General features: G+C 53.1%; 1 protein-coding gene across 1 annotated transcript in view; it reads left to right on the top strand.

Annotated features, from left to right (window-relative positions):
* LRP5 (LDL receptor related protein 5) overlaps window positions 1-24,408 on the top strand; it is a 121,951-nt gene that overhangs the window by 25,609 nt on the left and 71,934 nt on the right. The window contains exons 2-3 of the mRNA XM_068978258.1: window positions 9,272-9,668; window positions 17,885-18,082. Of these exons, the coding sequence (XP_068834359.1) occupies window positions 9,272-9,668; window positions 17,885-18,082 (595 nt within the window). The remainder of the gene's footprint in view (window positions 1-9,271; window positions 9,669-17,884; window positions 18,083-24,408) is intronic.

Raw genomic sequence — 24,408 nt, 5'->3', positions numbered from 1 at the left:
ACCTTGTCTAGGGGCCCGCGTGTGGGGTGACTCAGTTTTTTCACCGTTCTGTGCATGTCCAGGAGTGACCACAAAGCTCCCGAGCATCGATGGGATTATGTGGAAATCTGGTCCAGCAGGTGACTCTCCAGGCGGCATCTGTGAAGGACGATGGTTGGACTGTGAATGTTGCCCAGCACTGCCTGATGAGAAGACCCAGGAGCAGTGAGCATCCCCGGTGCCCAGCTCTTGGCTCCTAGGGATCACGTTCCACTCAGAGAAGCCAGAGCTCATTGAGAAAGGGCCGATTCTTAGGCTAGAGCAGGGAGAAATTCACTTGAGCCTGGAGCATATTATTATTCTAGAAAGAAAGTAAAGAAACCCTCAAGGGATGATGTGGGGACATGCCAAGAAGATACATGGGACAGTGTAAAGGGACTCTCACTGTCCAAACCTGGGAAACACTTGAACGTCAAAGTGAGTGGGGATATTGCATCTTAACCCGTTTGATGAAATGGGAATAGATGAGTCTACCCTGGCTTCAGTCAATTAATTAATAAATATTGGGTTGGCCAAAAAGAAAGGTGGTATGGAAACCCGAACAAACTCTTTGGCCAACCCAATATTGTATGTAGTGGACATGCTTTAACGATCAGCCTGGATGAAGTCTAGCTGTAGTTCTGAATCATTATTCTTTTTTAAAAGTAATAGTAATAATAATGTTATTTACTTATTTACCTTTGGCTGCGCTGGGTCTCTGTCGTTGCACGGGCTTTTCTCTGACTGTGGTGTGCGGACTTCTCGTTGCGGGGGCTTCTCTCGTGGAGCATGAGCTGTAGGACACACCAGCTCTAGTAGTTGCAGCCCAAGGATGCGAACTGCTTTCGAGTAGTTCTGAAGCCGCTCCCAGGCTTCAGAGCTCAAGCTCAGCAGTTGTGACACACGGCCTTAGTTGCTCTGTGTCACGTGGCATCTTCCCAGACCAGGGATCGAACCTGTGTCTCCTGTATGGGCAGCCAATTCTTTTCCCCTGAGCCACCAGAGAAGCGCCTGAGTCTTTTTTTTTTTTTTGGGGGGGGGAGCTTATAATATTCGAATGTATCACTAGACCATCACGTTTTATTTATATTTGTGTTACTATTTTGAATTCTGTTAAAATACATATACCTTAAAATTGACCACCTTGGACCATTTTGACGTGTCTGGTTCGGTAGCGTGAAGTCCATTCACATTGTCCAGCCGTCACCTCCGTCCATCCCCCACCGTAATTCAATAAACAAGTAAAACCAGGTTTTCACATTGTAAACACTTTTTAAAAATGATGCCATGAGGAACCCCAGAGGGATTTTATGGGACTTGGGGAGCTGGTGGTGGACCTGGGGCAGCCGGGACATCCCGAGGGACATGCATTGGGAGGACCATCTCCGTGGCAGCTGGGGCCAGCGAGGTCGAAGGAAGAGGGGCCAGTACCCAGTCTGAGAAGCCCAAGCTGGAAGGCACCTGGAGCCATGAGGTGTCAGGAAAGCCGTGTGGGTAGGATTCATTCCCTTGAGCGCCTTAGCTGCATCTTAGGGTTGGGTGTCAGCATACTGACTAAGGTTCCAGTCTCCCTCCTCCAGGAAACCCACCGGGGCCCCCACAGCCAGCTCTTTTCTCCTCCAGGAAGCCTGCCAGGTTCACATAGCAGCTCATTCACCTCCAGGCTCCAGGCACCGCCTGTCTGTGTTACTCATCTGCCTTTCTTCCTGCTTGGTGGCTGTTTATCCGCACGTGTGCATGTGTGTGCCTGTGTGTGTATAAAATGTGTGTCCTGCCCGACTGCTCAGTGAGTGCCCTGAACGCAGCCCCACGTTGTCTTCCATTTCTTGGCCTTCTTTGTGGGGCTGGTGTGGGACGAAGGACCGTTCCTGACCGAGAAATCCGTAGGTTGCTTCCAGGTTCCAGGCTGCTCCAGCGAGCAGTGTAATGCTTGGTGAAGAGCAATAAGGCATGTACTAAGACGCTGCTTATTTTGGTGTCGTAGCAGAGGATTCGGTTACCGTGAGTCGGGCTGTGTTTAGTGTAACCATGTGAACAGTGTAAAACAGAGGCTATCGGAATGGAAGCCCAGACATCTGCTATGAATTCTATATATAAATACTGGCTCTGCTTACTTTACGTGGGTTAAAATGGGATTGTTGGCACTGGCTTCTCAGACTCCCGATTCCTCTGTGGTGGGGACTGCACGTTAACCATGGGTCCCAGTACCCTGGCTGGGAGTGGAAAGAGAGGCCTTTTTCTGATGCTGATGGGCCACCCTAGAAATAGGTGGGAGTGGTCTGCTCTCCACCCCCAGGCAGGGAGCTGGGGAGAACCCCTGGGACTTTGTGGGTGTCCCGAGGGCCGTGCCAAGAAGGGGCTGTGTGAATTCAGGGTCACAGAGGGGTTTGTCCTTGCCTGAAAAAGCCAGTTGGGAAGCCAGGCCCAAAGACAGCTGTCGCGGGGGGAATTCAGTGGACTGGGCGTGCAGCAGTGCCTCTACAAATTATTTATTAAAAAAAAAGGACTACCCTGGTGGTCCAGTGGTTAAGACTCTACTTCCTTGCAGGAGCACGGGTTCAATCCCTGGTCTGAGAACTAAGATCCGACATGCTGCAAAGAAAAAAAAAATTTGCCATATGTGGCCAAAAAAAAAAAAATTATCTATTAAGGTGAAATTCACACAATATAAAATTAACCATTTTTTAAAAAGCATATTTATTATTATTAAAAATGTATGTATTATTCCATTATTATTTTAGGCTTCGTAGAGTCTTGTGGCACACGGGGTCTTTCTTGTGGCACGGGGGCCTTAGTTTCCCTGCGGCGTGTGGGATCCTCCCCAACCAGGGATCAAACCCGCATGCCCTGAACTGGAAGGTAGATTCTTAACCACTGGACCAACAGGGAAGTCCCTAAAATTAACCATTTTAAAGTGAATAATTCAGCGGCATTTAGTGCATTCATGGGCTTCCCCGGCGGCTCAGCGGTAAAGAATCTGCCTGCCACACAGGAGAGGCAGGAAGTACAGGTTTGATCCCTGGGCTGGGGAAGATCCCCTGGAGGTTGGCAAGGCAACCCGCTCCAGTGTTCTCGCCTGGAGAGTTCCGTGGACAGAGGAGCCTGGAGGGCCACAGTCCGTGGGGTCGCAAAGAGTCGGACACGACCGAGCAACTTGGCGTGTACACGGTGCATTTGCAATGTCGCAGCTGCCACCGTCTAGTTCTAGAACATTTCATCACTCTCACAGGAAACCATGGAGCCAGTAAGTCAATTCGCCTCATTGCTCCCTGTCTCCCAGCCCCTGGCCACCACTAATCTACTATCCTGTCGGTCTTTATCTAATTGCCTATTTGGGACCTTTCGCGTGACCAGAGCCCTATGCTGTGTGGCCTTTCATGTCTGTCTGCTTCTCAGAGCACGATGTTTTCAAGGCTCCTCTGTGCTGTGCCCTGGGTCCGTCCTCCACACCTTTTTATGGCCAAATGATATTTCACTGTGTGGACAGAGTGCACTTGGTTTATCCGCTTGTCTATGGATGGACGTTTGGGCAATTACGAGTCTTGCTTCTGTGACCATGCGTGTGCAAGTATCTTTTTAGATAATTTTACTTATTCACTTACGTTTGGCTTGGTTGCAGCACGGGCTTTTCTCTCCAGTTGTGCACGGGCTTCTCGTTGTGGTGGATTACTCTTGTTGCGGAGCACACAGGCTGTAGGGCTCACAGAGTTGCCGGCCCGGACTCTAGAGAGCAGGCTGGGTAGCTATGGTACACAGTCCCTCTGTGGCGTGTGGGATCTTCCCAGACCAGGGATCGAACCCGTGTCTCCTGAATGAGTAACTGGATTCTCTACCACTGACCCACCAAAGCAGCCTGAGTGTTCAAGTGTTTGTCATCATCCTCTAGCTTCAGTCTTTCGAGTACACACCTCGGAGTGGAGTTGCTTGGTCACGAGGTAGCTCAGTGGCTAGCCGTTGAGGACTAGCTGGGAGGCTCTGCACCACAGCAACAGGGGCCAGCGGGGCCTTTTTAAAGTAGTTACCGTTTCCTGCTGGATGGATGAGGAAACAGGCTCAGAGCGGAGATGAAACATCTGGCCCCAAGTCTCCCAGCTGGAGGTCAGGCTGAGGTTTGAACCAGGCTCCCTGAGTCTAAGTACGTTCCTTTGTAGCAGGACTGGATGAATGAAACATTTAACTACAACTATTAGTTAGCACTGCCCTGGCTGGTATATATATATGCATTTTTTTAAAAAATGTCCTCGGTTACTATGCCTCATTGCCAGGTGGAATTTTAGTTCCCTGACCAGGGATTGAACCTGTGCCCCTTGCCCTGGAAGTACAGAGTCTTCCCCACTGGACCACCAGGGAAGTCCCTGGACGGTATTTATTGAGTGCCTAAAACGTGCTGTTGCTGGGCTGAGGCTTTGTGTGAATCGTTCTGTTGAAGCCTCAGTCTCTGACGCGGGGGTACAGTGATGACCCACATTTCACAGAACGTTAAGCTCAGAGAGGCCCAGGTCTCAGCCGTTCCCCTGAGCCGGCTCCAGGTCTCTCACTCGGAGAGCTGCCCTGGGCTATGTGTCCTTGTGATACAGGGTCCTAAAAATATATATATACTTGCACAGAGAATGCCATAGCAACATACATGGAACCTCGGGTTAAAGTACTTAAAGACGTAAGGACTTTCCTGGCGGTCCAGTGGCTAAGACTCTGCGCTCCCCAGGCAGGGGGCCCAGGTTCCATCCCTGGTCGGGGAACTCGATCTCACATGCTGCAACTAAGACCCAGCGCAGCCAAACAAATGGATACATTAAAAATAATAATAACAATAAACCAACCATGTAAAACATTTATCCAGTAACTCAACAGAATCATCTTTCACTGTGTTCCGTGGCTAAGTCGTGTCCATTATCCAGTCTCTAGTTCAGTCTTGGTTCCCACCTAGCCCCTTCTCATACCTGCAGTTCAAGTACAAACCAGGGCTTATAGTTGTGTGTGTTACTTGACACGTCTTACACATTTTCTGGTGTCACTGCAGTCACTGTCTTATTGCTTTAACGGACACAGCTTTCTACTGAGAACAGTCTAGGTACCCGACGCTGGAGCTTTGTATTTGTTTATTTTTCTTCTTATGAGGAAGACTGCAGCAGATATTGTGTCTAGAACGTTTTCCTTCCTTCAGGTGTTCCCTGGGAGAAGGACCTGCGAGGCTGATCTCTGGGGAAAGCGTTGAAACGGTTGCGGTCCTAAGTGCCAGCAGATGAGGCATTTCCTGAAAGGGCTGCCCTGCCTCTGTGGCTGCCAGGTGGCGTGTCTGTTTTTCCACTGACCCCGAGGGGGTCCTGGTGGCCCAAGCGTGGCCGGGCCGGAGGCTCGGCTCTCAGCCTATCTGCTCTCCCCTCCTCTGCCTCCTCACACTCCTTGTTTCCCCTCACTGCTCCAGAAGCTTGGGCCACTTGGTAAGAGAGCATCCCAGAGTGGCCTGGGGCAGGTCAGGGCACCCTTCTAAGAGCCGCAGTCCTCACCTGGGCATGTGCACCTAGGACTCGGACCTACCGGGTCCTGGGCCTGTGGGCACATGGCCTGGGCAGGAGGGCGCCTCCCCCAGGCCTCACCCCAGGGCCTTTGCACCAGCCGTTCCCTCTGCCGGATGCATTCCCTCTGCCATTCTCTCTCCCCCTTCAAGTCTTTGCCCAGGGGTCACCTGCTCAATGAGGCCACCCTGACCATCTTACGTGAAATGGCAGCGCCCACTCCAGACCCTTCACTCGGCAACTGACTTCACCTCACCTTCCATGCTGGTTGTCTTTTCCCCCCACGTAAGACAGGGCACGAGGCTGGGTTCTTGGTTTGTTTGTGTGTCTCAGACAGGCTGGCATGGGCTTTATGACACTCTGCCACCAGCCCGCTGGCCAGCTTGGTTCCGGTCTCAGCCCAGCGCATCCCTTCCTAGGACTGCCTGTCTGGACCCCAGCCCTTTTCCTGGGTGCTCTGATCCTGCCCAGGCCTCAGCCTGTCCCTCCCGTGGGGCAGGAGGGCCCCGACCCTGGAAGCCACCGACCCCGAGGGGGTCCTGGTGGCCAAGCGTGGCTCCGTGACGAGCCGGAGCCCCTGCTAGGCTTGGGGCCGCATCAGCCAGGGCTTCCCAGGCCCTAGGAGGGGCCCTGGGCGTGTAGGTGCTGCTGGCGGGCGGGCAGGCAGCCCCCTCACAGAGACCCCCGTCACTGTGAGTTCCCCAGCTGACCCGGAGAGTGAGTGAGTGAGTGAGTGAAAGTCGCTCAGTCATGTCCGACTCTTTGCAACCCCATGGACTGACTATAGAGTCCATGGGATTCTCCAGGCCAGAATACTGGAGTGGGTAGCCTTTCCCTTCTTCAGGGATCTTCCCAACCCAGGGATCGAATCCAGGTCTCCCGCACTGCAGGCGGATTCTTTACCAGCTGAGCCACCAGGGAAGCAGACTTGGAATTGAGTGTGTGGTGGTCTCCAACCATCTTCGAGGCAGGAGCCGGTCCTCCTGGAAAGAGCCTGCCAGCCCCTGGCCCTCCAAAGCGGCTCCCCGCCCCAGTCTTCGTTTGGGAAAGCACGGAAAATTGGACGCCCACCTCCCCCCACCCACTAATATCATCTGCGGCCTTTGAAGGGTGCACCTGAACAGCCCAGCGTGTAAACGGTGGTGAAAATGTGGTCTTTCCAGTTTGGGGAGAAACAACAGAGCAACTCGGATTCTCTGTTCCCCAGGGCGGCTTCCTCCCCATCTCTGTTCCCCAGGGCGGCTTCCTCCCCATCTCTCCCCAGCCCCGGCTCCCCGTCCCCCTCTGGGACTTTTGCCTCGGGGAAGGCTTTACTTACTGGGTTTCTGGCTGACAGTTGGGGCTGGTGACTTGGCCTCCTGGGTATTTCCTCCAAAGAGCTTCCCCTTGGGGCTGGAAAATCTCCTGTCTGAGACTCCCCGTGTGTGGGCCGTCCACCTCTTGATGAAGATGTCAGGTGAGTTTTGTCCCTTACCTGTGGCCACCAGTGTCCACTTGAATGCCTGTGGCTTCGGGGAGCTTACCTTCTCCCGAAATAGTCCCTTGCACCGTCGCCCAGAGATGCTAACTTGTCTGTTTATTTTTAGTGTTCCGAGCTTCCAGGTGGCTCTGGTGGTAAAGAACCCACCTGCCAATGCAGGAGACTTGAGACACGGGTTTGATTCCTGGGTCAGGAAGATCCCCTGGAGGAGGGCATGGCAACCCACTCCAGTATTCTTGCCTGGAGAATCCCATGGGCAGAGGAGCCTGGAGGCTACAGTCCATGGAGTCACAGAGTCAGACACGACTGACGTGACTTAACATGCGTGCATTTTTAGTGTTTATTTGTTTGTTTGCCTGTGCTGTGTCTTAGTTGTGGCATGCAAAATCTTTAGTTGTGGCATGTAGGATCTAGTTCCCTGATCAGGGATCGAACTCTGGCCCTCTACATTGGGAGTGTGGAGTCTTAGCCACTGGACCACCAAAGAAGTCCTCAGACATGCTAATTTAGAGAAGAAAGTGGAGTCTGGATCCTCAGGCTGGGGCTGGGTACACCCCGTTGCGGGGGAGGCCATGAGGCCTTGGTGTGCGTACCTGTGTGTGTGTCTGTCCCTGGGGAGGGGATCAGCTTATCCGGGAGCTTTGTGACCCTCAGGAGGTTAGGAACCAGCCAGCAGGTCCTACCTTGGCCGGACGAGAGGGGATGAGCCGGGACACCTTGCTGCGAGGAATCTCGGGAACCTGGGCACATTGAGCAATGCCGGCGGGGTGGGATTACCAGTCACCTGCGCTCCAGTGGCCGGGATGACCCTGGTGACGATGAATGGGCAGGTGCCCTGGGGGTCCTGTTGCCCTGAGTACGCTGTGGGGGGTCGGTTGGCATTGGCTTTGCTGCCTCCCCCTATAGGCCTCCAGATCGAACCTTGAAGGCCCCCTTCCGCTTCTGGCCTTCACGATTCTTCCTCCTCTGAAGATCTGGGCCCTCCCGGATCTGGGCTGTCATCCCCTCACCCACTGTCCTCCGACTGGCCGGTGTCTGACGCTTGGAGGGCACCTGACTGCCAGCCGGGCCTCCAGTGGTGGGTATCACTGTCTCTCTGCTCCCCGGGCCTCTACTAATGGTGGGGTTCTGGACCCTTCTGGGCCGCCCATCCTTTTCCTTCTTCCCTCTCAGCACAGAAGCGACTCACCGTCTTCAAGCTGGGATGCTAGGGAGTAGGAGGAGGGAGGGTGAAATGCATTTATAGAGCAGCTGCCTGTGCTGGCCCTGGGCAGGGCAGGGGCATTCTTCAGATGGGCAGGTGAGCCCTCCTGGAGTGCAGGGTCCACCGGGCCCCTGGGCATGCTGTAGCAGCTGGGAAAATGGTAATTTCCGTTTTTAATTAAAAAGACCTTTTTATTGAGGAACCTGTCATTTTTGTAAACTAAATATATGCACGCAAGCAGCATGCTTGAGTATGAGTGTTCCAGAGTGTGGCACCTCTGGTGTGCTGTTGAACTTCGTTCCTCTTGAAGCCTTAACTTCCCCTTCTATAAAATGGGCCAGCTATCACCCACAACCCAGGCCTCTGTACCGAGGGCTCAGGGCACTCAGAGAGGAGCTTGCCTAGCCCCACGTGCTGTGTGTGGCTGGCAGAGAGCTGTCGGCCCGTGACAACCCACGCTCTTTATTATCTGTTCGGACCTGTTCGGGGCAGGGAGGGATGAGATTCAGGACAGATATTCTCCGTGGACCATCTCCTCCTTGCAGGATGTCAGGATGCCCAGCTCGGGTGCAGTGGTAACATCCCGATGTTTGATTGTTGCCATGTGTCGTAACGTGGCGATGGCGATGGTGGGAGTGGAAGAGCCCCATGGGCGGTCCTGACCTGGAGCCCTCCGCGTGGCCTCTGTCCTGCAGGGGCAGGGGGCCAGGATGTGAGCCGGTGTGCGCCCTGGCAGTGTGGCCTTGTGATGGCGTCTGTGGGCAGGTGATAGGCATGGCAGGAAGGGCTGTTGGGGCCTGGCAAGGGTAGGGGGGACACATGGCAGCCCTCGGTGATTTTAGTAACTACAGCTGCCTTGGAAGAGCCTCTGAACGAGTGCTGGGCCCACGCAGGCAGCTTCGTGGCAGTGGCCGGGGATGGAAGGCAGGAGCCGTGGGCCTTGGACGCAGGCCGGGTGGGGGCCCCGGGGTGGTCCGGGCACAGAGCCCCCTGTCCCAGGCTGTGCGGCCTGCTGCTCAGCCAGGGTCCTCACGGTTTGCTTCTGTCCCACAGCCTCGCCTCTCCTCCTGTTTGCCAACCGCCGGGACGTGCGGCTGGTGGACGCCGGCGGAGTCAAGGTGGAGTCCACCATCGTGGTCAGCGGCCTGGAGGATGCGGCCGCCGTGGACTTCCAGTTCTCCAAGGGAGCTGTGTACTGGACGGATGTGAGCGAGGAGGCCATCAAGCAGACCTACCTGAACCAGACGGGCGCCGCCGTGCAGAACGTGGTCATCTCTGGCCTGGTGTCACCCGATGGCCTGGCCTGTGACTGGGTCGGCAAGAAGCTGTACTGGACGGACTCGGAGACCAACCGCATTGAGGTGGCCAACCTCAATGGGACGTCCCGCAAGGTCCTCTTCTGGCAGGACCTTGACCAGCCGCGGGCCATCGCCTTGGACCCCGCACACGGGTAAACCCAGCGCCTCACCTCCCTGGGGCAGGGGGTGGTGGTTATTCAGTCGTTCAGTCATGTCTGGCTCTTTGCGACCCCATGGACTGCAGCACACCAGGCCTCCCTGTCCATCACCATCTCCCAGAGCTTGCTCAAACTCGTGTCCATTGAGTCGGTGATGCCATCCAGCCATCTCATCCTCTGCTGCCCCCTTCTCCTCCTGCCCTCAGTCTTTCCCAGCATCAGTTTCTTTTCTTGATGGTGGGGTGGGTGGGGCCGTGATTTCCCTTTTGAATTTACTTGAGACCAAGTACCTTTTTCAGAGGAAACCAGCAGTCTTAAAATGAGTCCACCCTGCAGAATTTGTTGAAACACCCTGGAATGTTACTTTTCTAAACTCACTGCAACTGATGTGCTTGGCCGTGGATCTGAGTTGTTAAACATCTCAGTGTGTGTATGAGTGGGTGCGCGTGTGAGTGGGTGCGCGTGTGAGTGGGTGTGTGGATGTGTGTGTGTGAGCGGGTGCGCATGTGAGTGTTGGAGGAGGGTCCGGGCGCTCTGCCGGGCAGAGCCCACACCTTTCACCCTCTCTGTGACTGCATCAGCTGAACACGGTGGAAAAAGTGAAACTCCCCGTCTGAATGTGGAAGTTGCGGAATTGTTGGTCTGGTGTCTTCTGGAAGCCCTCTGCTCCCTCCAGCTTCATGGGCTGGCTGAGCTCACGTGACCCCCAGAGGCTCAGGGCCCAGCCCCAGTTGCAGGTGGGGTGTTGTGAGTGGCGGGAAAACTAAGAACGTGTGCAGAGTTGAAGGCTAGGCTGGAGGGATGGAGGGGAGATGGCAAGCTGCCCTCCAGGCCATGTTCGTGGCAGGCTTTCCTAGCGGGAGCTCTTGGCTCAGTCACCCACAGCCCTCTTCCCCGTCTTTCCACCGCCTGGGAAGGACACCCCTTAGCTGCGCGGCATTAAGCCTGGTGCCCGCCCACTGGCCACGCCCAGCGCACGGCTGTGTCAGCCCGCTCCTCTGCTGTCCGCTCATCAGAAACAGCTGTCAGGCATCTTTTGAACAGGAACGCAGTAGGACCCTGGTTTCTGGTCCTGATGCCCTCCGCTGCCCTGGGGGTGGTGCTGGCTGCCCTGCCTGCAGCCTGGATGGGAGGGACCTCTCAGCCCACCTGGGGCGGGTGGAATGAGGGCTGAGGGCGGGTGCCTGGGTAGCTCGGGGAGCACGCTGGGTGAGGGGGGGCACTTGAGTGGCCAAGTAAAGTTCCTTCCGTGGGCTTCTCGGCGTGTTGACTGAGAAAGCACACTTGACTGCCTCTTGATACCAGGGAAGAGTGGTGCCTCTGGAGCCGCTGGGTTGTGTAAAAGCTGAGTGTGTGTGTGTTCATGCATTGCCGGAAAGTGTGGGACTGGAGGGTGTGGGCGTGTGTGTTTGTACCTGTTTGGGTGTACCTCTGAGTGCACCTGTGAGCACACGTGTGTCTGTGTCAGTGTGTACACGCATTGGGGGTGGGTGCATGAGACTTATTGCCCTGGTAGCTGACTGGCCGAGGTCAGGCCAGATAAGCCCGGTGTCCCCGTTCCTGAGGGCTGCCCCAGCATCCTGGGTCTGGGACATGCCGGGCAGTGACTTATCTTTAGGCCCCCTCACCCCCCGAGGAGGGCTGAGCCACTCCAGCTGCCAGGGGGCCAGGCTGATCTTCCAGGAGGGTCCCTGCGTTGCCTGGGAAATGGCCCTTGCCTCAGGCCTCTCCCATCCCGCAGTGTGGCCGCAGGGGTCACAGAGGGTCACTGACTGTCTTCTGGGTCGTGGTGGCTGGGGTGGCTGAGTCCTGCTGGCTGAGAGGGGGCATCCGTCAGCATTGGGAGAGTGCCCTGGAGGGGCTGCGGAGAGGGTGGTGTGCCCCAGGGGAGGGGGCGGCAGGGCGCGGGCACAGGGAGGGGAGGCGGGGCCTTCCCGCTGTCGGTCGGGAGCCCGGGGTGTCTCTTGGTAGCATTTGAACAGAGACCTGGAGATAAGCACAGGAGACATCTGGGGGAAGGGTTTCTGGGCAGAGAACGCAGCTACTGTGAGGGCCCTGGGCCTGTGGCAAGGGTGGGTGTGGGGGTGGGTGGGACGGGCTTTGAGGGGAGGGGTCGCTGGTCTGACTCATGCTTAAGGGGCTCTCTCTGGCTCTTGGAAGGAGGGGAAACTTTAGAGTGGGAGCGGGGAACTCTGTGAGCAGCTGGCACTGTGCTCCTGGCAAGAGAAGGTGGGTAGGACTGGGCTAGTGGGTGGGGGGCGAATGGATCAGAGGTAGTGGACTTGAGTAGTGGGGGGTCTGTTTTGAAGCTGGAACCATCTGGATTTAGACAAGAAGGGAGGATGGTGCAGGGCTGCCCTGTGCCTCGGCATCCCCATCTGTACAGGGTTGTGACCCTGCCCCGTGTCATGGACACCAAGAATGGTTATGGCGTCAATAAATGGTCACTGTTGTTATGTTAAAAATGCCCCTTCCACCTGCCTGAAATGTAGTCTTCACATCTGTGCACAGACCTCTTTTTTTCTCTTCCTTGCAGCCTTTTGCCGTCTTGGTTAGGAGGTGCTGGTGCTTGGTTGGGAGGTGTTTGGTGCTTGTTTGGAAGATGCTCAGTTGGGAGGTGTCTGGTGTGGTTGGAATGTGCTCAATTGGGAGGTGCTCAGTGCTCAGTTGGGAGGTGGTTGGTGCTTGGTTGAGAAGTACTTGTTGCTCAGTTAGAAAGTGTCTGGTGTGGTTGGAAGGTCCTCAGTTGGGAGGTGCTGCAATGGCACCCCACTCCAGTACTCTTGCCTGGAAAATCCCATGGATGGAGGAGCCTGGTAGGCTGCAGTCCATGGGGTCGCTAAGAGTCGGATACGACTGAGCAACTTCACTTTCACTTTTCACTTTCATGCATTGGAGAAGGGAATGGCAACCCACTCCAGTGTTCTTGCCTGGAGAATCCCAGGGACGGGGGAGCCTGGTGGGCTGCCGTCTATGGGGTCGCACAGAGTCAGACATGACTAAAGTAACTTAGCAGCAGTAGCAGTGCTTGGTTGGGAAGTACTCAGGAGGTACTTGGTGCTTGGTTGGGTGATGCTTGGTGCTGAGTTTGGAGATGCTTGGTGGTTAGTTGGGAGGTGCTTAGTGCTTAGTTGAGAGGTACTGGGTGCTTGTTTTAGTTGTACTTGGTGCTCAGGATATGCTTGGTACTCAGTTGAGAGGTATTGGTGCTTGGTTAGGAGGTGCTTGATATTTATTTGAGAAGTGCTTGATGCTCAGTTGGGAACAGTCTTCATGCTCACACCCATGCTGGCATTTCCTGTAGCATCCACAGAAGTGGTCCATCTCTGGCTCTGGCTTGTCTTATTTGAAATCTTTTCTGATCTTGCCTTTGAATTCTCTCCTCAGGTCCTGCTGGGATCACACCCCTGCCCCTGGGGGCAGAGTTGACTTTGGTGTTGACACCTTGGGCAGGATTTCTGAGGCCCCAGTCTTTCCCCTGAAGCTCCCCCTTCCCTGGTGATGTGTCTGATGTGTGATGCAGCGAAACTGATGCTGCTAAGAGTCAGCCTCACCAGGGTGAGAACACTGCACCGTGATCCTAGGCTGGCTGTCTAGGGTGTGGTTAAGGCCAGCAGTGCCTGCTTTGTCTTCTTAAGCGCCGCTGCCCAGCAGGGGAGGACGCTAGGCTGGTGTGGAGGGACCATGGGCAGCACCCCAACCTCGCTAAACACTGGCCTGGTGGTGGCCCTTGGTGTGAGCTTGAGCTGAGTCCTGGGACAGTGGGTTTCGTTCTCTGGCCACAGACGTGAGGCTGCAGGGACATCACCACCGCCTCCCCAGCCCCGTGGGAGGCTCTCCCGTCTCCCTGTGTCTTCTTGTGATGTCCTCTTTCTGCCTCACAACTGGGCTCCCTCCTCTGATGAAGGGATACTGCCCCAGATGTCATTAGGAGGGTCCTCAGTCCTAACGTCCACCCCAGGGTGCATGACCAAGAGCCCCACAGGCAGAATTGCCCACAGACCCCGGGGATTGCACTTGGGCCGTTTCAGCAGTGGCACAGTGCAGTGCCCAGGCCAGGCACCTCTGCTGCGTGCATCAGGTGCCCCGGTGGGGGGGAGAGTAGCCCCTCTGGCCCTGAGGCTCTGGGGCTGGGAGGACATCAACCCCACACGGGGGCGGGCGATGGGGTGCATGCCTGTACCAGCCCACGAGGGGCTGCGGTGGCTCCTGGATCTCCAGCTGAAGCCAGGCTGAAACCCAACCCCCTCTTTAAAATGCAAAATGGTCCTTCCCTAAAATAAGACCCAACCACAACCGCACCACCGCTGCCCTCTGCGCCGAGCCCAGGCTGCAGTGCTCTGCCTCGGAAGTTGCTGGTCCTCCGTGGAGCTTGGTGGGGCCTCTGGCAGCGTCCAGGCCCTGCACGAGCACGTCCGCACCGGCCGGGCTCTGGGAGCGGGGTGGCCCACGAGTTCCCCATTTAAGGAAACCAGCCGGCCTCTGTTATGAAACCCGGGGGAAGGAATTTGAATTATGCTCCTCGCGGAGGTCCTGAGCCTGCACTTTTTCCAGCCTTTCCCGCTGGCCTCCGAGGAGCCTTTGGGGAGGGCACGAGTGGAGGGCTCCGAGATTTATTCTCCTGATAACTTCTGGGCAGCTGGGGGGCCCGGAGGCTGGGCTCATTCCAGGCTGCTGGGGGTGGGAAACAGGCCTGCGGGAACCTTTGCAGCTGGCCGAGGGCACCTGTGAGCCTCAGGGGCCAGGAGGAGTTCACCACCGCCCCAGGCTGGCAGAGGGGCATGTGTCCCGAGGTGGACAGGCCTTGGCCCCAATGAGAAAACCACGCTGTGCTCCTGGAGCCTGTGACCAGCACAGCACACCCTTTCAGAGCCTCAGCTTTCTCACTTGTCCCACTGGAACAGTAATTCCTGCTCTCCCTGCATTTTGATTTGTGGTGCTGGAGAAGACTCTTGAGAGTCCCTTTGGACTACAAGGAGATCAAAGCAGTCCATCCTAAAGGAAATCAACCCTGAATAGTCATTGGAAGGACTGATACTGAAGCTGAAGCTCCGATACTTTGACCACCTGATGTGAAGAGGCGACTCTTTTAGAAACGACCCTGCCCTGATGCTGAGAAAGACTGAGGGCAGGAGGCGAAGGGGTGACAGAGGATGAGAGGATTGGATGGCATCACTGACTCAGTCGACAGGAGTTTGACAAACTCAGGGAGGTGGTGAAGTGCTGCAGTCCATGGGGTCGCAAAGAGTTGGACACGACTGAGCGAGGGAATGACAACCGCATTGCTTCTTGCTGGATGCACAGGAGCGTGCATAAGAGGCTTTTTGGAGAGGCGCTCTGAGTTCTCTGTCCCCACGGGGCTGGGGAACAGGGGAGCTTGTGACAGCAGTGGGGTACGGCAGGCCTCTTGCTGCACGTGAAGCCCCCTCAAGCTTGTTCTCATCATCTGTCACAACCCAGCAGCACCAGCGCTGACATGACCCCCCACCCAAGGTCGCTTGACTTCACAGATGGGGTTGGTCCTTGGAGCTCAGTCTTGGGGGGAATGGCAGCCGTGTGCATGTCGTTTTCTCTCTCCCGCTGGACAGAGACCCCCAAAGGGCAAGTCTGAACCTGTTCTCCCCCACGCCCCTGCCGGCTTGGCTGGTCCCTGGTGGACGGCAGCGCAGGGTTTGTGATGAGGTTTTACCTCTGAAGATGTGGAGGTGAGAGCTGGGGGGTAGGGGAGGAGCTTGATTGGTAATAGAAGCAGCTGAAAGGGAAGCCCATTGTCCACAGAACTAGGATGCCCATGAAGTCACCTGTTATCATTCCTGGTGTCTCACAGCCCCTCCGGTCCCTGTCTGGGCTTGAGCTCCCTCCCTGGCTGGGCCTCCCCACAACAGGACAGGTGGCTCCTAGGAGCCACCCCTTCCAGGCTGATGCCTGTTTGCCCAGCGTAAACCAATCATTTGTCTCTAAAGCAGCCGCTAAGGCCGAGGGTGGTGGGGTTTGCTGATTGCTCAAGACTCTTCTGTGCTGCCCCAGAAGCGGGTATCACACCAGCTAGAGAGTCTTATGGGCCTCAAGTGGGAGGGGGCCTTTCGAGGGGAATCCAGGCCCTGTCCCCCCTCCACTCTGGAGAGATGCTGATGGACAGAGAAGAACGGATCTGCCCTTTTGTGGCCTGTGACTCCCCCAGAGCCGAAGGGGCCAGGAACCCAGGAGATGCGTGCCCTCCAGGCCGGTGTGGGTCCCCTGTGCTCTCCCCTGAAGGGCTGCATGGAGCGGGCGCCCCGCTAGGACAGCTGGGCCCTGGTGGGGTTTGAACCCATCACCCGAGGTGCATGCATATTATCTCCGCCGCTCTCATGGTGGGACATCAAATAAGGAAGCCTCTACAGAGGCGGTGGGTTCTGGCTGGAGACCCTGAGATCGTGGTTAAGCAGAGCGGAATCACCCATGGCCCACCTAGGAATAACTGAGATGTTTGTAATTTATTTATTTTGGCCACACCAAAATAAATAGGACACGTGGGATCTTAGCCCCCTGCGATGGAAGTGCAGTCTTAACCACTGGACCGCCTGGGAAGTCCCAGCAGACTTTATTTCTTTTAAAGCAGTTTTAGGTTCACAGGAAAAATGAGGGGAGGAGTATACAGAGAGCTCCCACATATCCACGACCATTTAATGGCTTTTGACAGAGACTTAATGTCACATATCCACCATTGTGTTATCCTGTGGTGGTGGGTGACTCAGTCCTTCACTAATTTCCTGTCCAACTCTTGCGACCCCATGGACTGTAGCCCGCCAGGCTCCTCTGTCCATAGGATTTTCCAGGCAAGAACACTGGAGCGGGTTGCCGTTTCCTTCTCCAGGGGATCTTCCCAACCCAGGGATGAAACTCGGGTCTCCCGAACTGCAGGCTGATTCTTTCTTAAATAACTTAATGGAGCCTGGTGGGTTAATAGTCCAATCAGTCAGTTCAGTCACTCAGTTGTGTCTGGCTCTGTGCGACCCCATGGACTGCAGCACACCAGGCTTCCCTGTCCATCACCAGTTCCTGGAGTTTACTCAAACTCATGTCCATTGAGTCGGCGATGCTATCCAACCATCTCATCATCTGTCGTTCCCTTCTCCCTTGCCTTCAATCTTTCAGCATCAGGGTCTTTTCAAATGAGTCAGTTCTTCGCATCAGGTGGCCAAAGTATTGGTGCTTCAGCTTCAGCATCAGTCCTTCCAATGAGTATTCAGGACTGATTTCCTTTAGGATGGACTGGTTGAATCTCTTTGGAATCCAAGGGACCCTCAAGAGTCTTCAGCACCACAGTTCAAAAGCATCAATTCTTCGGTGCTCAGCTTTCTTTACGGTCCAACTCTCATATCCATACATGACTACTGGAAGAACCAAAGCTGCGACTAGACTGACCTTTGTTGGCAAAGTAATGTCTCTGCTTTTCAATATGCTGTCTAGGTTGGTCATAGCTTTCCTTCCAAGGAGCAAGCGTCTTTTCATTTCATGGCTGCAGTCACCATCTGCAGTGATTTTGGAGCCCCCAAAAATAAAGTCTGTCACTGTTTCCATTGTTTCCCCATCTATTTCCCATGAAGTGATGGGACCAGATGCCATGATCTTCGTTTTCTGAATGTTGAGCTTTAAGCCAAGTTTTTCAGTCTCCTCTTTCACTTTCATCAATAGGCTCTTTAGTTTTTCTTCGCTTTCTGCTATAAGTGTGGTGTCATCTGCATATCTGCGGTTATTGGTATTTCTCCCGGCAGTCTTGATTATAGTCCACAGGGTTGCAAAATAGTCAAATGTGACTTAGCGACCAAACGACAAGAAAATTCCCATTAAAAAAACAAGAAAGATTCCTATTAGTAAGAAGAAGACAACACTCAGAAGATATTGCTAAATGAGAACAAGTGGAAACAAGGATATTTAATTATCCAACTTTGATTAATAAATAATATATTAGTGGGGATTCCACACTTCCATTGCCAAAGGTGTGGGTTCAACCCCTGGTTGGGGAACTAAGAACCCACAAGCTTCCTGGACAAAAAAAATATACATATCACTAACTGCTTAGAAAGCAAATTGGAAGTAGTAATACCCCACGGCCTGAACACTGGATGAGGTTTCCGGGCAGATTCATTGTCTCTGTTTCATATGCTTGCATTCATGTAGACAGGAAACAAAAATCAAACAAAAGCAAGTGTTTCTGTCCTCGTTAGGTACATGTACTGGACAGACTGGGGAGAGACACCTCGGATCGAGCGGGCAGGGATGGATGGCAGCACCCGGAAGATCATCGTGGACTCCGACATTTACTGGCCCAACGGGCTGACCATCGACCTGGAGGAGCAGAAGCTGTACTGGGCCGACGCCAAGCTCAGCTTCATCCACCGCGCCAACCTGGACGGCTCCTTCCGGTAAGTCCCAGCTCTGGGCCCTCCCCTTACCCTCCGGCCCGCCAGTCCCCGCTGGGCGTTGGTTGATCCTTCTCAACTCAGGCCCGTGGTCTTGCACCTGAAACCCTGGGGGCCTCAGGCATGCAGGCCTCCTCAGAACAGAGATCAGTAATGGTGCTCACACCGTATCTGACATTCCACCCGAGCAGGGTCTGGGGAGGCACCTGTATCGATTTTATGGCAAAATATAGATGGTTCATTCTAAGTGGGATGAAAAAGGCTATAAAGAGCCCCTTGTCTACATCCAGGTTTGGCCACCAAAGCATTTTAAAATTTCAGAGTTTTTAGGGTTTCAGTATTGCAGATATGCAATTGTGGACTCAGGCCCAGGAGTTGATGGGGTTGTGATGACTTCTCTGCACACCTTCCTCCCCCCAGCACTGAGCTTCTGGAGGCAGAAGTGTGGCCAGAATTGTATTCACTGCATTCCTGTCTGGCTAGAGGGCCTTACACATAGTAGGTGCTCAATAAAATAGGCTGAATGAATGAAAAAAGTGTTGTCTTTGTTGATAATTGCTGTTAGGGCTTGCTGGTCAGCTGGTCAGCTTAACAGCTTCCCTGCTTCATGACATTTTACATGTAGGAAACCCCCCCTACCCCCACCCCGCCCACCTGCCCGCCCTTACCACTCAAGGGTGGTTTATTCATTGACTTCCTGCCTGCTGGCTCTGTGCCAAGTCTTGGGGCTTCTCCCGCTTGAACAGACCCTGAACCTACAGTGGCCAGGCTCCTGGGACAGGTGGGCAGAGTGTGGATGCTCAGGGTTGTGATGACGCCGCACGGGGAGGATGCAGCGGCCGGACCTCGGCAGACACAGGCAGACACCAGCTGGAGCAGACGTGCAGAGGTGGCAGCCTTGCCACGTTTTATCCAGGCCGTGTGCCGTGGTAATCTGCTGCCGTGTAACCATGTACCCCAGATGCTGGCGGCCTGAAACAGTGAACAGACTTCTGCGGGCATCTGAATTTAGGAGGGGTTTAGCTGGGGGGTCCTGGCTCTGAGTCTATTCCGAGGTTATAGCCAAGCTCCTGACTGTCGGCAGGAAGCCTCAGTGCCTCTCGGCCTTCTTAGAGCTGAGCCGTGTGTCCCAGCTCATCTGAAACGTTTCCTCCCATTGTCCTTGGATCACAGCCTGGCCTGGGGCCTGGTTTGAGATTTGGTGGCCTGGGGAACCAAGGTCCTTGGATTGCTGAGTGATCCAGGCAGTTGTGAAGGGTGAGCTTTAGAGTCTACAGAGGCTGCAGGTGGGAGTGCCCTGCTCAAGGGGTTGTGATGAGGGGCAGTGAGGATGATGGTGGCATTTAAAATGTGGTGGTGGTGGTGGTAGTGATGATGGTGATGGTGTTGATGAAGGTGATGATGGTGGTAATGATGGTGGTGAAGACGTGATGGTGGTGAGGATATGGTGGCCACGTGATGATGTGACGGCTGGCCCTTGTATAACACTGGTGTTTTCCTGGACATACGTCTGTTCATTTCGCTCTCATACCAACCCTGTGAAGTGTTTGCCATCTAGTATGCCTGTGTTCGGTCATGTCTGACTCTGCGACCCCATGGACTGTAGCCCACCAGCCTCCTCTGTTCATGGGATTCTCCAGGCAAGAACACTGGAGTGGCTTGCCATTTCCTCCTCCAGGGGATCTTCCCAACCCAGGGTTCAAACTCATATCTCTTGTGTCTCCTGCATTGACAGGCAGGTTTTTTTATTTTTCATTTTTTTACCACTGGCGCTACCTGGGAAGCCCTGTATCTGCGGTTATGATCCGCTATAATGCCGGTGTACAGAGAGGGACGTGAACTCGCCCAAGGCCGCACAGCTAGTCAGAGCCAAAGCTGGAAGTGAGGCACTGTGACCCCGGGGCCCGCTTCCAACCCCTCTTCTACCTACTTGATTTTTCTAGCTCTGCAGATGGTCAGTGCTCTTTATGGGTGTGCCCAGGGCTGTTCAGGTGGCACATGACTTCCTGGTAAAGAAGGTGAGCCCTGGAGCAGACGGACCTGCCAGGCCTCTCTCTTGCTCATGACTGTGGCTGGGTTGCTTCACTGCTCTGAGCCTTGGGGCCTGGGATGGGCGTTGCGGATTGTAATGGTGCTTCCCGGAGGTATTCACAGGGTCTGGTTTTATTATGCATGGTTTCTGGACACAGTAAGCCCTCAGTGAAGGCAGAGGGGGCAGAGGGGGCGTGGGTGGAGCTGCATCCAGGGGCCTGGGGCATCCTGAAAGGAGCAGGGAGAGTGGGTGAAGTGAGCTGAGTCTGGCACTGGCTTCGTGGGGGGCCTCCAGCTGAGGCAGGGCTCAGGGAGGAGAAACAGCCCTGAGAAGTGACGGGCGTCTGGCTTCTGACGTCATGGAAAGCAGTTTCATGGTTCATGGTCCCTCGGGGCGTGAACATTGAATTGGCGTAGGATCCAGCGATTCCGCTCCTAGGTTTATGCTGCTGCTGAGTGTGCTCAGTCATATCCGGCTCTTTGAGACTCTATGGACTGTAGCCTGCCAGGGTCCTCTGTCCATGGGATGTCCAAGGCAAGAATACTGGAGCCAGTTGCTATTTCCTGCTCCAGGGGAACTTCCTGACCCGGGATCGAACCCACATCTCCTGTGTCTCCTGCATTGGCAGGCACATTCTGTACCACTGAGCCACCTGGGAAGCCCTGCTAGGTTTATACCTGCAAAGAATTGAAAATCGGTATTGAAATAAATGTGTGTACGTGAATATCCGTAGCAGGACCATCCCCAATAGCCGAAAGGTGGAGACAACTCAGATGCCCACCAACAGATGAATGCTAGATGGATACGTGAGGTGAGTCACATCTGTGCAACGGAGTATTGCTCACCCACAACAGGAGTGAACAGAGAGATGACACGCCACGGATGGCCTTGAAAACTTACTGCTCCTGAAGGAGGCTGGACACCAAAGCCCACATATTGTGTGACTCCGTTTATTCGGAAAGTCCAGAGCAGGCCAGTCCTTAGGGACAGAAGGCAGACTGGTGTCAGCAGGCGCTGTGGGGGCAGGAGAGTTGAGGAGATGAGGATTAATTGCTTGGTGTGTTCGGGGTTTTCCTATGGGGATGGGAATGTTTGGGAAGTAGCTGGAGGTGGTGGTTGCCCAACATTATGAATGTGCTACGTGGCCCTGAATTATTCACTTTGAAATGGTTAGTTTGTGTTATGTGAATTTCACCTCAAGACATTTTTTTTTCGTTTGTTCGGTTTTGGTTTTTATTGAGATATAATTAGCATATACAATTATGTTCATTTTGGGTGTATTACACAGTGATTTGCTACACACGTATGTTGCAAAATGATGACTGTAATAAGTTTGGTTGTTTAGTTAACATCTATCCTTATCACATAGTTGCATTTTTTCCCCCGTGTACATACATATTGCAAAATGATGACCCTAATAAGTTTAGTTAATGACTATCCCTATCAGTCAGTTCAGTTCAGTCGCTCAGTCATGTCTGACTCTTTGCGACCCCATGGACTGCAGCACGCCAGGCCTCCCTGTCCGTCACCAACTCCCGGAGTTTACTCAAACTCATGTTCATTGAGTAGGTGATGCGATCCAACCATCTCATCCTCTGTCGTCCCCTTCTCCTCCTGCCTTCAATCTTTCCCAGCATAAGGGCCTTTTCAAATAAGTCAGCTCTTTGCATTAGGTGGCCGAAGTATTGGAGTTTCAGCTTCAACATCAGTCCTTCCAGTGAACACCCAGGACTGATCTCCTTTAGGATGGACTGGTTGGATCTCCTTGCAGTCCAAGGGACTCTCAAGAGTCTTCTCCAACACCACAGTTCAAAAACCTCAATTCTTTGGCACTCAGCTTTCTTTATAGTCCAGCTCTTACATCTATTCATGACTACTAGAAAAACCATAGCCTTGACTAGAATGACCTTTGCTGGCAAAGTAATGTCTCTGCTTTTCAATATGCTGTCTAGGTTGGTCATAACTTTTCTTCCAAGGAGTGTCTTAATTTCATGGCTGTAGTCACCATCTGCAGTGATTTTGGAGCCCCAAAACATAAAGTCAGCCACTGTTTCCACTGGTTCCCCATCTATTTGCCATGAAGTGATGGGACCAGATGCCATGATCTTCGTTTTCTGAATGTTGAGCTTTAAGCCAAGTTTTTCAGTCTCCTCTTTCACTTTCATCAAGAGGCTTTTTAGTTCCTCTTGACTTTCTACCATAAGGGTGGTGTCATCTGCATATCTGAGGTTATTGATATTTCTCCGGGCAATCTTGATTCCAGCTTGTGCTTCCTCCAGCCCAGCGTTTCTCATGATGTGCTCTGCATATAGGTTAAATAAGCAGGGTGACAATGTACCGCCTTGATGTATTCCTTTTCCTATTTGGAAGCAGTCTGTTGTTCCATGTCCAGTTCTATCCCTATACATAGTTACAATTTTTTCCCTTCTGATGAGAACTTACAAGATCTGCTTTCTTGGCAACTTTTAAATACAATACAATATTTTTAACTGTACATTGTTATGTATTGTTAATGTACATGCTGTACATTACACCCCCAGGACTGACTTACTTTAAATCTGGAAATTGGTGTGTTTTGATCTCTTCCACTATTTCACCCACCACCCCACCTCTGGCAACCGCTAGTCTATTCTCTATATCTACGAGGTTGGGCTTTTAATATTTTTTATGGAGTTATAATTAGCATACAATATTACTGTATTCCTTTCAGGTGTAAAACATTGTGATTCAATTATGAAATGATCACAGCAAGAACAGTTAACCATCCATCCCCAAGCAAACTCATTATGGTATTATTGACCATATTCCTTATGTGGGCATTGTATAAATCCCCGTGACTGATTTATCTCGTAGCTGGAAGTTTGTACCTCTGATCTCCTCCGTCTATTTCGTCTGTTTCCCCACCCCCTCCCCTCTGGCAACCCCCTGTTTGTTCTCTGTATCTGTGGGTCTGTTTCCCTTTTGTCTTCTGGAATTCACGTGTCAAGAAAATCATATGGTATTTGCTTTTCTCTCTCTGACCCTTTTTCACTTTGCATAATACTCCAGGTCCATTCATGGTGCCACAAATGACCAGATTTCATTATTTTTATGGCTGAATAGTGTTCTGGATTTTATTCACACACACACACCGTCTTTTCTTTATTCACTCAGTTCATCTGTTTGTGGACAGAGGTTGCTTCCATACATTGGCCATTGTAATCACAGTTGCAGTGAACACAGGGATACTTATATCTTTTCAAGTTTGTGTTTTCATTTTCTTAGGGAACTTATTCAGACATGGAATTGCTGGATTGTGCGGTAGTTTTAGTTTGAGTTTTTTGAGGAAGCTCCATACTGTTTTCCATACTGGCTGTACCAATTTACATCCCCACCAACAACGCACGAGGGTTTCTCTTCTCTACATCCCTCCCAGCCTTGTTGTGTCTTGTCTTTTTGGTGATAACTGTTCTCTGCTTCCTCTTCTATTTTTTGGAATAATTGGAGATGGATAGGTATTAACTCTTCTTTAAATACTTGGTAGAATTCGCCTATGAAACCATCTGGATCAGGACTTTTGATTGGGGGGTGTTTATTGATTATTGGCTCAATGTTGTTCCTAGTTCTTGGTCTGTTCAGGTTTTCTGTTTCTTCATGATTCACTCTTGGAAAATTGTGTGCTTCTCGGAATTTATCCATTTTCTCTAGGTTGTCTGATTTGTTGGTATAGTGTTCTCTTATGAGGGCTTCCCTAGTGGTTCAGTGGTAAAGAATCCGCCGGCAATGCAGGATTCGATCCCTGGGTTGGGAAGATCCCCTGGAGAAGAAAATCGCAACCCACTCCAGTATTCTTGCCTGGGAAATCCCATGGACAGAGGAACTTGGTAGGCTACAGTCCATGGGTTGGTAAAACAGTCGGGCACGGCTTAGTGACTGAACACATTCTCTAATGATCCTTTGTATTCAATAATTTTTTTAAAAAAGTGACATCAAAGAAACGGGGAAGGGATTTCCCTGGTGATCCAGTGGTTAGGACTGTGCACTTCACTGCAGGGAGCTCGGGTTTGATCCCTGGCAGGGGAAACATCCGATGTGCCATGTGGCGCGGCCGAAAAAAAACAACAAAAAAACAGGGACGAAGCAATCGGGTCAGATTGCCACTGAGCATGAGGGTGTGGTCTTCAGCCAGTGGCGCCTCTCAAGTATTTCTCTCCTGGGTGCTGCACTTGGGGCTGAGCACGTGCTGGTGGCCACCCACAGCTCCTGCCTCCTACCCTACAGTGGGGCGAGAGTCATCAAACCAGGTAATTGCATGCTA

This window comes from Capricornis sumatraensis, chromosome 8, assembly GCF_032405125.1.
Source record: "Capricornis sumatraensis isolate serow.1 chromosome 8, serow.2, whole genome shotgun sequence".
NCBI classification, from domain to species: domain Eukaryota; kingdom Metazoa; phylum Chordata; class Mammalia; order Artiodactyla; family Bovidae; genus Capricornis; species Capricornis sumatraensis.
The sequence above is the reverse complement of the archived record's forward strand: the minus strand, read 5'-3'. Positions and strand labels throughout refer to the sequence as shown.